Source organism: Vigna radiata, chromosome 5, assembly GCF_000741045.1.
Source record: "Vigna radiata var. radiata cultivar VC1973A chromosome 5, Vradiata_ver6, whole genome shotgun sequence".
Classification (NCBI taxonomy): Eukaryota; Viridiplantae; Streptophyta; class Magnoliopsida; order Fabales; family Fabaceae; genus Vigna; species Vigna radiata.
The window spans coordinates 21,759,556-21,774,882 of NC_028355.1; the positions used below are offsets into that span (position 1 = coordinate 21,759,556).

The window sequence follows — 15,327 nt, forward strand, 5'->3', positions numbered from 1 at the left end:
TCTGACCAACCTTTCGTAAGTTTCTAAGTGAAAGATGAACAAAATGATACATCCCCTCATTTCCACCGCTAACTGTCACAATTAATTCCCCATAAAGTGGGATGTAGGATATTGAAACCTTCCACGTAACGCCAGCCCTTTTATTAAGCCTCTGTATAATCCAATCATATCATTAAAAGCATTTCTGAAGAACCAATTCTTCCTGCATCTCCATAATTTCATTCTATACCTCCCTAATTTTATAATTTTCAAATTTACCTTTCAGTTTTAGTTCCGGATAATCCAGGACGTTAAAAATCAACATTTTCTCAACATTTTCTGTGTTTCGTCGGAATACGAAATTTGTATTCTGGAATATCTAACTTTTATATCTTAGAATATATAATTTGATATAAATTAAAAAATTTACTTTGAAATACAAGTTTATATTTTTAAATGTGTCTTTCGAAATTAAAAAAAAAATGTATTATAGAATATTTTGAATTGTAATCTTTGGAATATAAAAAAAATTGCACCTCCATGTTTGATGTTCGGGAGTACAAATTCATAATGTGGCAGTTGCTCAACCTGTATACAAGTTGGGTTTTCTGAGCCCCTAAATATTTTCTTGCACTTAAGATTTAGTTTTCGGCTTTGCTCATGAAGTTTTGTTTATTTTTTCAATTAAGGGTAAAAAGTCGTTCACCATCCCATGCAGGTGCATGATAAAAACATTGAGTACAGGAAGAATTTGCCTTTTGAAGATTGAACCAATAAGTCCAATAATGAGTCTGCTTGTACAAGCTATGCTGGAATGTAATGTGCATCTTAGATTCTTAGGGGAACTCAATGAGAAGTCAGACTGACTGTAGATTTAACATGTTTAATTCACCTTTAGTGTGTCAAATTTGTTCTTGAAAACTACAAGTCTCTTAAAGTTATATAAGTAGTAAATTTAATGTTGATTTATATAGCTATTAATTTATTTCATTACAATTAGTGAGTTGATTTGATTCTGTTCAAAATTTGGCAATTATTTTGGACTTGAAACTTGATAATCAGTAGTCCAATTTGATTCTTGCTAACACGGATTGAATTGATGAATGCATATTAAAGTTGAAAAACAGAGCTGACTAATAGTTTCCGTAGTCAAGAATTAAAATGGCATCACTGTGTGTAGAGATTAAAATTAATAAATCCTTGTCTTTAATGACTTAACAGTTTCCTATGTGAGCAATTAATTTCTTTTTGATATTTTTGAGATTACAATTTCAAAGTTTTTTTTTTTTTTTCATTTACTCGTTAGGCTCCCGATCCCAATGATACTAACCATGTTCAGTACAATAGTAGTGACCACTTTCATGAATTCAGAAACAATACACAACTTTTACGTGAATTCTTCTGAATCCCAGAAGCGGAAGAGAAATACACACTGGTTTGGTTTACTTAATTATCTCCTCCAGAGTTGACAGAAGATGTCTGACTTTTCATCCTCATTTAGATATGCAAATGACAAAATGGAAGATTTCGTAACTAAAATATGGTGAACGAAGAGAAGTGCATACATTGGACACGCAATCTCACCAAATCAAATCCAGGAAATGTGCCACTTCACAAGATTGTCTAACCAATGGTGACAAGAAATTGGATGTGTGCTGAAACATATTCTCATGATACTATGCATACCCTTCCTAACGTGTTCAAAAGATAAGTAATTCGTGAAAGTTTCCAAGTGCTAATCTAAAAACTACCGGAGCCTCGATCTACAACAGAATACGTTTTTATAATTATGTACATATATTTTAACGGTAGAGTCATAGTACAATCTTCACTCTACCACGGACCGGTTTGTGTTCGTCTGAGGCGTCTTCTCTTGACTTCTCGTTGCAAATTCATCATTTCCTTAACCTGCAATATTAGCGGATGGAAGCAAATTCAGTAATATGGATGCTTCAATTTGTAATCTCTTACAATATATACTTTGAATCAGTAAGTCCTTGCATATTACAGTAAACTCTTGTAAGAAAAAAACACAAAGACAGAACAATATTAATTAACAGAAAACTTCATTCGAAATCTTCCCACTGTTATATCAAGTCCATTGAAATGGGAGTATTTCGTTCGAGTTTGAAAATCCTATGTTTTAGCTTTATACGATTCTGGAACAAGTGCAGACAGTCCTAAACATATATTAATACAACGAAGCAGGGGAGAAAACCCTTATCAAAAAAGAATTCGTCAATTCATCAATAGGACATTCTAGTTCATGATCACTGTAATTGTATTCTACTCATCAAAAGAGCTCCAAGTTTGGGGCATGACAGGCTAATATGATGAAACTTCTGAACGTGATAGTTGTATATAGATATGATATTTTATCCAGGAATTTAAAACAGAAGCACATGCACCGCACGGAACGGAACTGACATTTCTTTATACGGAAAATCCTAGAGACTTCTAAGCTGAAATTCCAAAACCACTCCTCTATTAACGTAACAAAGATTTACCCACCCACCCCCAAAAACAAAAAAACAACCTAACTAGTAACAGATTATTCCAAAAGACTTTTTTGACACAAGCCATATGAACAGATCAGTAAACTGGTTTCCATGGCTTAAAATCTCTGATCTCAAAAATACATTCACTGAAAGTGATTATTGCTGATGTCTCTCTACTACAACCTTTCATGTGATACTAATGTAAGATTAATAATTACTAGGTGAACAGGATTTTCAGTTCATTTAAATGGTTATATTAAAACATATTTCTTACTAGCTTTACATAATGATCATCAAATCAATTCAACACCCATAAACCAAAGAAAAAATGTCTGAGAGACAAAGACTAAACTAGAGAATTAAAAGTGATCCTTAGAGACAATACATTGACAAATATTTAATCAAATAAAAATGGACTGAAACACTTGTTTTAGTAATTAATTGCATGACATAATTAACAGAAGAACCTACACTAGGTGGTAGTTCAAATCAAGTCTATCATTGTAGCAAAGTTTTGCACTAAACCTACCACCTCATTCATCGCAAGTTTAACATGACCAGCGCACCAATTTGTGCCGCTGATTGACATAGTTTGTGACCAAATGTTATCTTCAGAATGCTCCATTTATCGGTGAATAATTTTTGTGGAAAAAAATGGTCTTAGTTAAGGACTGACAATATAATATGTACTCGTGTAGAAAATTTAACCCTGATTCATGATATATATTAACCAACCAGTCATGCAACAGGACACAAGGTTACAGCACTCGCTAAATTAAGGTCTACAAAATACTTTACAAGGAGTAATGAAAAATAAAAAGGAGCAAATGGAATGCTGACAAAAAAAAGAAAAAACAACTTACTTGATTTTTCTGAATTTCCATGATTTCAGCCTGCAATACGCAAATAAATGTCGATTAGGGAAAATTTTAAAGCGAACATACGACATAAATTCGTATACATGGGTGCTTGCATTTGTATGTGAACTGAAATGAATCAATAATCATAATTACCTGTTTTTTCACAAGTTCCTGGTTCTCCTCTTTTAACTTTGCAACTTCTGCTTCCAATTCCATGGTGTAAGCCTGAAACAAATAAGATGAAAATGTGAGGCCGAACTTACACCAGAAAACTAAATACATGTTACAAAATTTCAACCTGCACTTCCTCCCACGTTATGTCTTGCAAGTTAATAATACATTTTTACTTATTATATGCTTCTTTGGATTTTATGATGATCCAACTGTTAGTGATGTTTGCAAGTTAATAATACATTCTTACTTATTATATGCTTCTTTGGATTTTATGATGATCCAACTGTTAGTGATGTTCCCAACCAGCTGTTCAATTACCTTGTAATAACCTGGATCTTTACAACTTCTCATGATTGTAACTTCTCAAAATCTTTCACCTTTCATCAGATCAGATCGCTATCATATTACCATTCTGCTGCATAATCTTTCAAGGTATACAGCATGTTCACAGAGGATAAAAGCAGAACGTCAATGGCCGAGCAGTATTACTATTAGTAAAGAAATAACATGACGCATATCGTCATCATATTCTTTCGATTTTAGAACTGAACATTCACTAACCCTATTATAGAAAATTATGTGGCGTATTTTCATGAAATATGTCACAGCTACTCCTCCCTCCTTTCTGATATTGAAAGTAAAATCTACAGTCTGCAACGGCAGGCATTTGATTATCTCATACCAGTAGATGGAGGTTGCAAGACCAAAGATGAGTTGTATACAAACACAAGATTTATCATAGGTTCGTCTTGCATTTAGGAATTTAAACTGAAAGTTAAAGGTGTTTAATTAAAGCTTGAAAATGTAGCTTACAACCCTCCCAAAGCTCTTTTTAGCTGCTTTTAATAAGCTTCATGCTAGCTTGATCTCACCCCAAAGTTATAGATTAAGCCCTAATGACATAAGCACTTTTTAATTAAATTATTTACTCAAACATGCCTATGTACATGTTTAGAGTGATTGCATCAACCCATTGATATCTTTTTGCATTTAAGTAATTGTTCATTTGAATATGCAAATGCAAGAGAACTATGATTGCTAAATTTAGGATAGTGGAACAAATATTCACCTGCTTGCGTGCCCTTGACCTGGCAGCTGACTCTCTGTTCTTTATCATCCTTCTCTGCCTCCTCTCTATCACCTTCTCCACGGCTCCTCCACTCTTCCTCCCCCTCATGCCTCCGTTAAAGACGTAAGGAACCGGTGAGACAGACGAGGTATCACCATTGCTCTTGGTCATCTTATCACCGGATATTTGGTTAGCAGCAGGAGACCCAGTAGCAACATGAACTGACCCAGGTGCCAAACCAACCATACCAATCCCTCCACCTTGCACGCTCAAACCCTGATCACCACCGAGTCCCACAATCCCACCCCTCACCATTCCCTGGGGCATCTGAGCAGCTGCATAAGACATAGGACTCTGCTTAGGAAATATTTGCTGCTGATGCTGTTGCTGAGACTGTGGACTCTGCATCTGTGGCTGCTGACTGGACGATCTCACCCCATTAACACTCAAAGGCAAATTGGCAGGAGACTGAAGACCCACCAGTGGATCATTGCTCAACCGGTTACCCATCAAACCGGTAGCAGTAGAAACCTTGTTCATCTGCTGGAACCCAAACCCCAAACCGTTGTTATTCCCTGCACGAGCCAGATCCATGAAAACGCCATCGTTTGGCTTCGCGTCTTCTCTAACAACACCAGCTCTGACCAGAAACTCCTCCAAAGTCATCTCTCCCAAAGTGGGCTGTCTCGGAGTCTGTGCAAGATTGGGCCCGCCGTGCCCACCGTAATCCTTCGAAATGTCCTTCCAAACCTCATCCACTGTCTTCTGGCTCAGAGTCCGCGGCAGCGTCAGCGACCCCTGCCGTTGCAAATGGCTGACGCCGGCTCCTACGTCCTCGGTGGCAACGCCCGCCGAAGCCATTGTCTGGACCTCCTCCGCCGTCCAAATGTTCTTGAGCAACTCGTCCATGTTCATGGAGCCAAAGTCCTTCCCGGAACCTCCCATGCTGTTCATGAACTCGTCGAACGTCAACGAGTACACCGACGGCTGCCGCGTGAGGGAGAAGTTCCCCACCGGTCTCCCTCCTCCGTCGCCACCAGCTTCATTCCCGAAGCTCTTGAAATTCATATCGAAATTATGAACAACCAAAGACAATCCCAACCTGATCCGAATCCAAATCTCAGTTTTCCCCTCCTCCGCACCAAAACTAACACTAGTCTGTTTCTTAATTTTCCAGCAGGAAATTCAGAGAATCATGAATTACCTACCAAATAGAAACTATTTACATCCAAAGAAAAACCTAAAAAAAAAAAAAAAAAAAGGAGCAGAGAGCTTGCAAGAATCATGAAACCAATCTATTGTGAGTGAGTGCGATACAGTTGGATTGTGTTACACTTAGATTTTTATCTATAGATATTATAGAGGAAATTATTACATGTAGCATCCTAGTAATAGTAATAAAATGAATTGAGATCCGAATTTGAACCCTAGTAGATGATATTGTGAAGAGAATCGTTGCGTGAGTGTTTGAAGTGAATGATAGAAAAGATAGAAATAAGAAAAGTGGAGGAATAAAAGCGGATAAGAATTTGAAAGCATATAAAAAGAATGCAATACCTTTGCTATTTATTTTACAAAACTTAGGTATTCCCGATTTGGTATGATTTTGGTGTCTGATGAGAGTTTACACTTCTTTGGCTGCGTTCCTCCTTCCTCGCCTCCAACCTTATGCTCCAACCGCCAAGTGTCCTTCTGTCTCTTCACACTAACAATCTTCTATGTTTTTATTTTATCTTGTTAATTCTTTTTTAAAAAAAAATTCAACTTTCATCCTATTCTTGTTTTTTCACAACATATCATGTATATGACTGAATTAGTTTCCTAAAATATATCTAATGCTCCTTTTAGATATATAAATATCTTCTTTTATTTCAAGATATTTTTGCTGTTCTTATTAAGATAATAAATAAGCATCATAACTAGGTTTATTATCCAAAATCACTGCAAATTTATGTTTATGTTTGGTAAGTAGGTCGATATTTCAACTTAATATCATATGCTAAAAATATTTAAACGTTATTTTAAATTTCTAAATTAAATACAAAATATGTTAATAATAATGAAATGAAATATACTCGGGTTTGAATTTATTTTTAATAGAAGAGTATGTATTATCGAATGATTAAGATTTTGTTAAATCACTGTTTTTAATCAAATTTTGAATATTATGCTTATCACATACCATGCTGTTAGTTTTATCTACATTTTAAAATTTTAGAATCTATACTTGATTGGTAAAGTTTTATTATAAATAATTTTACGATTGCATCATATTTTGTTCCAAAAATAAAGTAACCTGACTATGAAAAGAGCTTCACGCATGTTGTGTGAAGATGATTTAATAAAGAACTTTAATTTCAAATTTTTTATTTTATTATATTAGGTCCGAACACAAATAACTAAAGACACGTTTTATTAATGAATATTCCAAGTATAATTTACGAATTAATAAAAAAAAAATTCAATAGAAACTTTAATAATAATAATAATAATAATATTATGAATATGGATTAGAATGGATCTAAATTTGAATTAGTATTTGTAAAAATAATATTAATATTATTATCAAGATGTGTGTGATAATAAAGAAAGCATTAAAATATGATGAGAAGGACATAATAATGGAGTTTGCAGAGTGCCGACTTGGAGAGGTGTACCAATGAAAAAGGATTGTGTGCGATGTGATAGCCAACCAATAGTATTCCGCTTTCTGGAAGAATCTCAGCCGTACACGTTTCTGATAAAGGTATGGTCACCAATTCCTGCTTTCTTCCTTGCACTGAACACTGTCCTTCCACCCAATTTTTTTTTTTTAAATTAAATAAAGTGCTTCACCATAACACTTTTCTTCCTATCCTATAAAAAAAAAAGTATGTATCATAAAAGTGCTGAAAGAAACCACAGATGATAAAGTACACCATACTTAATTATTAATGTATTTAATTGATTTTTCTTATGAATAAATATTTTATCAAAGTTATGCAGAAAAAAAAAAAACTTTATTGTTTAATTTTGTATTTGTAAATAACAATTTTTATATCATTGTTAGAAATTAAATTTAGAATTGAGGTTCTTGAAGTGTTAAAAGGGTTAAACTTAGTTTGTTAATATTGAGTTATTAGAAATTATTTGATATTTATTTTATTTTCACAAATAAAAATAACCATGAAATATCTATATCATTTGTTGGCTTGTCAAAAAAATTATTTTTAATACCATGTTATCAAGAGTCAAATCCTAACTAATGTATTTAAATTTTTTATCCATGCCAAACTTTATTCATGCAGTTATTTTCGGATTCATTCCTTTTTACTTGTTCCTTCTACTGTTCAAAAACATTTATAACAAGGATGGCTAAAAAAACAAAATTAAATACTTGTGCATTTATATTAACTAAAGGAATTGTGAGTTTTTATCAAGTTTTTTATATTCCATTTTATTTGTATATAATTACTTATATATATTTCTTACACTGTTTTTCTCCTATAATAATTTTTAAATTAGCCAACAGTATTGCAATTTTATCTTATTTTAATAATGTGAAACAAAAACATAAAACATCTCTTCCGTCCACGTGGATAGATATAAAATAATTTTAAATAGTACAATTTTACAGCTTGTAATGTTTCATTCTAATAATTACATTATCTTTCAAATTAAATAAATTATTATATATTTATACATGTATATATACTATTTATGGGTACTACCATGTTCTTTAAAACAAATTATATATATATATATATATATATATATATATATATATATATATATATATATATATATATATATATATATATATATATATATATATAAAAGTTTAATGTTGATGAAAAAGTTGTATATGTGTGGATTGATTTCTTTGTAAATTATGGAGACAAAATAAGATCTTAAGTTACATGAGATCTTTATAAGGTAATACACACATTGGTCCATATGTCCGCATCTCTCCATTTGATTTTGCACGTGAAACAAAGAAAAAGAAAATGCAAATAAACCTGAGCCACCACTATTTTACTCTTTTAATACAGTTACAAAGTTTCAATAAATTTTATTATTTCATTGATATGATCATTTGAATAATAAATAATGTAATTATTAATAGTTAATAATAACAACAAATTTGAAATTAAATAATGATTTTCCGATTTTTTTTTATTGGAATGCTATAAGTCTGAAAATATATATAAATCGTTTTGGTAACACGTGTCAATTGAACGTTGTGAACAATGTTCTAAGCCAATCGAAATTTGAGATTTATTTATATGTTTCTATTTTTGGTTTCATTTATTAAACAGATATATTTGTTGAATATCAGTGACTATCAATGTCGTGCTTTTCTCGACCATGGTGGATTTAAAATTTTGTGCAACTGTTCCAAATTATGTTACATTTTAATATACCGTAAAATCATAAAACACGTAATATTTAATATAGGTAAGGAAACATTGACTTTGAAACGTTTGGTTGAGAATTAAACGGTTGCTGTGATACACACGCATTGTTATAAATTGTTCATAAAATTTTATACTAACTAATCATTGAATATAATATCTCGTCACATCAAAAATCACTCCGGATTGAATGATTCGTTGGATATTGTAATTAAAACAAAATATTAATGTCGCGTTTGCATGAATAAAAAAAAAGAATAATAATGATGAAACAAAATAAATTAATTTAAGAATTAAAATAATTATGAATAGAGTACAAACAAACCTACTTTTTAACTGGAATTAGAAACAGGAAGATAAGGATTTGGGGATTGTAGTAGTAGTCAAACAATTAAGCTAAAGTAGTCGTAAATAATCTCGTCCACACAAATTTTACATCCACGTCTATCTTTAGTCCAAAAAAAAAAGTTTCGAGGTGTTTTTGCTCCTCACGTCTCAAATTTGCAAATCATTTTCTTATATATAGAAGAGATAAAAGAAATGTTTATCTTCAAAGTCTTTGTTTTTAACTTGTTTCACACTACCATCCAAACCATATGCAGTCAACTATTTCAAGAGAAAAGATATATAAAATAAAAGAAATTCCCCTCTAAATTAAATTGAGTTTGATAAGAAATTTGATTAAAAAATAAGTAATAAATAATGTTAATTTGATGTTGTCTTTAGGAAAAGTGTAAATTTAGGGATTAAGTGGATATGTATGTATGCATAGTGATAGTGGATTGCAAAAGGACAAGCAAGCAGCATTGTCAATTCCGCGTGAAAAAGAGCACTAGCAATTGGGGTTTCTGTTGTTATATCATGACTCCCATTTTTTCCACCCATTCAAACTATAATACTACATGCACATACACAACAAAAACCATAACAAAACAAACAACACATATAACTCATGCTTAGACCAAAAAACTTACAACAGTACTATCAAAAGTAACACCCTATTTACATCGTACATTCATTCATTCTTGTTTTTCTCATGTGAGTTATGTTTGGCAAAGCATTTATGCTTAATTGTGTTTTATTTTAATCTCACTTTGTTTACATACTTTTTTCTTTATTATTTGAACACAATTTTCTTTTCATATTGTGATCATACTTTTACATTTTTTCTATTTTTAAGAAACCCCTATCCTGTCTTTCGACAACATGGTATTGTTGTTTTATAAAATATTTTTCACCATTATACTTCTCAAAGTAATCACCCTATGATAGTATATACTTTCTTAATATTAAACATATATGATAAAAAAAAGTCACACAATATTAATATTAATCAGTATGCTTTATATGATAATTTACTTTTTTAATCTCAACCATATAATAGTAAGCAATACTCTATAAAAATGTATAATTAGAACACACATTCATAGTTAGTCTGAAACATATAACATAAAGAAATTTAAAAATGTGTAACATAAAAAAGAATGTAATGGATAACTAATGATAGTAAGAAGACTTCAAAATGAAAAAAAAAAAAATTGTTCAAAATCATAAATTTGAGTCAAGCAATAAAAACTTGTTTCAGATGTGTAATCAAGGATAATTACTTTATTTTTGACATATCGTCTCAAGTTTAAAATCAGTTTGGTAAGAAGAGTTTTTTGTGCGTTCAAGTCACTCAAATAGTACTTGTAGAGGTATTGTTGTGTCAAAGTCATATCAACTTAAACAAAAAAGAATGAATGTTATATAATTAAGGATAATGATATTTAGACAACATTTTTTTTTACAACATTTGAACATTAATTATGTGTCAATCTGTATTTGGTAAAAAATTACTCCACAATAATATTTATGATTATTATTATTGATTGTGGAATAACTTTTAACCAATCACAGATTGACACGTAATCAATGTTCAAATGTTGTCAAAAAAATGTTGTCTAAATATCATTATCCATTAATTAATGCATAACTTACCTTTTTACCTTAAACATTTATTTACAAGTTTTATGGTAGAGTTTTGATTAAAGTCGACCTAATTACAATTGAGTAATCATACTTTAACCTTGAGTCAAAAAGAATTTGGAGTTTTATTTTGGTCATGTTCAGAATATTCAATCTCATGAACTATTGTTGGGTCTGTTAGATAACTATCCAAGTTTAGTGACTTGTTGTCTAGGCGGTTGGTTAATCATCTAGACTTGTGATTTGTCGTCGGCTCATCCGAGTTGTAGTTGACCAAACAATCATATAATACAAAACTCTTTATTTAAAGTATGATGTGTTTTTGTAAATGTTTCTATTTACTGAAGTTGTGTTTTAAGATATATTTTCTTATATTTTTAAATTTAGGATAATTATGTTTTCAGTGTTTGGATTTTAAAGTAAAATTGGAACTCATCTATTTTCGAAACTTTGATATATTTTGGTTTCTAAACTTTAAAAATATGGATATAATCCTTCTAATCCAATTATGTTAATTTTTTTTTTACTTGTTAAACACATTTCATGCTAACATTTGAGTAATTTATATAGTTTTACATGTTTCCTTTTTAATGTTAGCTAACAAACACGTTTGAGACATCAAATAGTAAAAACTACTCACATGCCAGCATGAAATGTGTTTGACACATCAAAAAAATTAACTTAATTAAGTTAAAAAAGCTATATTCATTATTTTTAAAATTTGAGACTAGAATGTATTAAAATTTTATATAATAACAATTTCATATATAAATTATAAAACTAAAAATATATTTAATCTTTAAATTTACTTGCAAGTGCGAAACTAAAACTCGTATTTACATGGATAGTTATGTCTAATATATAACAAAATATATAAGAGATAATTATGTATTGTAATATAAGTTAGAGTGATATTTTAAAACACACAAATAATTTATTATCATATGAAAATATTATTGAAAAAAATTAAAAACATGGAGAATCAAACTAAATTCATGCAAAAAAAAATATATAACAAACTTGTAGTATCTTTCGATTCAGAATTTTAGCACCATAAGAAATTCAATTAGAAATATTTTTAGGGAGAGTCAATTGAAGATTATGCATGGATTACAAGAGGGAAATTTCACTCAAAAAGAGGTAGAATCCAAACAAAATAGCCTAGACTTAAGAAATATTACCTAAAAAATATAACTGGAAAACATAAGGAACACATGTAAAAAGAAAAATGCATCTAGCTAGCAAAACACTATAAATCATCCCAAAAATTAATTATAACACCATCACCAAAAATTCAATATAAGTATTTTCCTATACAATATCGTAAAAATCTCTTATTTCGGACCAAACAGAAGATTAAAAGTAAAATAGTATTTGGTACTTGTTTGAATAAATCCATTCAAGGAGCTATTTTTATTCATTGATTCTAAACCTAATTTTGTTAGGAGTGTTAAAGTTATTTTAACTTGTAATGAAAGATTCATTCTCTTCTCTTATCTTGGAGTTCTTATTTTTATATCTGCTCCTAAATTACACTTTTACAAACTTGGACAAAATATATGAGATCTAAATTGTTTAATCGGATATTCTTAATATAATGGAAAGAATAAAACTTGTTAATAGGATTATTTTTGTTTTTCCTTTCTTATTGTTTCTACGTTTACATAGATAGTCACCTTAAACAAATTTAATAATTAATATTTTTACAATTATATTCACAAATGCAACTTTTATTTTATTTTTTTATAATTCTAACGCGAATGAATCAATTCCCATGACTCCGTTTTCAAGATGAAATCGTGAATATACTAAGAACACAGAGACCAGTTGTATTTATTCCATTTGTCTATGAAAGGAAATGCAATGAGAATGAGAGTATTTTTGGGTAATGGGTGCAATAAAACCCTTAAATTTGAAGTGAGACAAGGCAGTCTTACATAAAATGTAAATTGAACACAGAACATAAGATTTGATTTTGAGGTAGTTTGTTTAGACAGTAATAATAAGAAGAGTGTTTTTAGGTTTGATGCATTTGTTGTAGCAAAGAGAGACATATGATATTATTTTGTTGGTTGAGAAAGGGAATAAGAAGAGTATATTTATTATGCAGGAAGTCTGGAAAGGTCGAAAGTAGTTAGAACAGCTCAGCAGTTTTTGAAGCAATGGAGAGAAAGAAAGAGACATGAAGAGTACAGGTGTTGCAAAGAGAAGACCACATTACATTCTAATATTATGTTTGGGACCAACAAAAATAGAAACACAAACACGTGTCCAACCAACACTTCTAGCTACCACACCCCATTAGTGCATGCCACATGCACAACCAACAAAGAATCTCTATTCTCTGCATCTCTCCCTGTTACTTTTTTTATGCCTAGATTTTTAGTCCATTCTCCTTTATTCTATTTTCTTTTTTACAATATTCATGTATTAGTTAATTGGTTAAAAACACTAAGAGATACATTATCATTGTTTAAAAACAAACCATATGATAGTCTGGTTTATAATATGGATTAAATATATTACTTTCTCACACAAGTTTCTCTGTACCCACATGATAAAAAAGTAGGATCAGAAGGTTGAGAAACAAGAAATATCATTAGGATTGATTTTGACCATGATTCTAATACTATATTGGAAAGTGAGTTTTTAGTCTAACTCAATCTCACAAAACCGACTTGTAAGGTGAAGTTTGCATTTCACTCATATATTATAAATTGGTCTTATCTCTAGTGGATGTGGGACTTTCAATATTAATTTTAATCAATTTAAGATAAAAATGTTATTATCATCAATTGGATTATAATTAAGTAATTAGGACTGGGAAAAAAAATACTAACTGTACTGTACTACAGTTAATAGTTAATTGTACTATATTATACTAAAAAGAACTGAAGTATTTTTATTATAACTTAAATATAATGTTTTATGGTTCAGTTTTAAAGAATTGAACTTAATAAATTTTCAGTTCAGTTAACTGCACTTAATTGTACTGCCTTACATTAAAATTCAGTTAAACAAGTAAAATCATATTTTATATTCAAGAATTAAAAAACCAGAACTAAATTTAATATCGTAAACTTGATTACAAATTTATTAAAAGTAAAATTAAAAATAATCGTTAAAAATCATAAATTAAGACAAAATTTACATGAGCATTTCGAACGCCCTCTAATTAACTGGAATGGTGCAATACAAGCAACATTTTTTATACGTGTATATTAGGGAAAATTGAATCAGAAATTATTATCAACCAGGAACATAAATGCCACACAACTTATCCATAAAGTAATAAACTAAAATTCTAAATATGTGATTCTAAAAATAAAATTAAATCAACTTTTTGTTTTAATTCAAGTTGTGAAATAAACTTTATTTTTCATCCGGTATGAGTTCTGCATAAAATAAAAGTATTTTGAGAATTTTATTCTTATAAACAAGTGTATTTAATTGGATCTTCCATTGTCCAAAAGCTTTAAAAAAACCACTTTCTTTACCAATGAGCCATGTTTGTTTATATTGTAATTTATACATAAAATTTAGTTAGTAATTTAGTTCAGTTTATATTATAATTTAATACAATTTACAATTTAGTTAGAAGTTCAGTTCAGTTTATATTGTAGTTTAGTATAATTTACAATTTAGTACAATAAAGTTCAGTTTAGTTTGATAAAACAAAAAACAGTTGAGTTTGTATGAACTATTTCACAGTTCAGTTTAAACAAATTAATTTTTAGTTCAGTACAGTTTTTAACAATACAGTACTATTTGTCCACCCCTAATAATTGATAATCAAAAGTTTATTTTAATTTTTGTAAATGTAGATAAAAGATAAAGAGATAGATAGTTATATTTAATATAACATTAATATTTACTAATTTTAACATTAAAATACCTTCTAAATTAATTACTTCACCAAATAACAACTAAATAGCTCAAAATTAAATATTACAGTACTTAGAACATTGATCTGCACCTATTCTTAACATAATTATTTTTGTTTTATAAAGTAATTGGTAATGAGTTTCGGTCTTCACCGTTTGTCTTGTGTGATGTGAACATATGCTTTGTGTAAGTCACCTTTGGTATTTAATTGCATAAATGGTGAGTGGGTTTTAAAAGCTAGGAACCAATCAGAAGTCGACACTCAAGTTTTACAAATTATTGCATAGTTTATCTCAAACAACACAAGACATTAAAAAGTCAAGGACGCACAAAATGTTAAGCACATGACGTTGAGATTATACGAGATTTTTTTTTTCTCAAAACATCATGGATTTAATGTTTATTAGGTCAAAGTTACTATCTCCAAAAAAGTATTTTTAATAAATATATATTCTAATTTGCATTATATGTATTATATGCTTATTTTTAAAGATATGAGG

The 15,327-nt window shown here is 29.9% G+C and overlaps 1 protein-coding gene across 5 annotated transcripts; it reads right to left on the minus strand.

Moving 5' to 3' along the window:
* Window positions 1-1,313: 1,313 nt before the first annotated feature.
* LOC106762293 (ABSCISIC ACID-INSENSITIVE 5-like protein 5) lies at window positions 1,314-6,278 on the minus strand. 5 transcript variants are annotated; one of them, XR_002667918.1, is made up of 6 exons: window positions 6,138-6,276; window positions 4,581-5,784; window positions 4,073-4,162; window positions 3,830-3,935; window positions 3,491-3,562; window positions 3,339-3,370 (listed from the first exon to the last, which is right to left on the minus strand). XR_002667918.1 is itself a non-coding variant. In XM_014646119.2 (5 exons), exons 2-5 carry the CDS (start codon window positions 5,646-5,648, stop codon window positions 1,813-1,815), a joined length of 1,245 nt encoding a protein of 414 aa, XP_014501605.1. In that variant the 5' UTR covers window positions 5,649-5,784; window positions 6,138-6,273; the 3' UTR covers window positions 1,314-1,812. The 5 variants fall into 5 exon arrangements, 3 of the variants coding, with proteins under 3 accessions (XP_014501605.1, XP_022636691.1, XP_022636690.1); XM_014646119.2 differs by lacking the exons at window positions 3,830-3,935; window positions 4,073-4,162 and adding an exon at window positions 1,314-1,887 and having other exon boundaries at window positions 3,341-3,370; window positions 6,138-6,273; XR_001375805.2 differs by lacking the exon at window positions 4,073-4,162 and having other exon boundaries at window positions 6,138-6,275.
* Window positions 6,279-15,327: the final 9,049 nt, after the last annotated feature.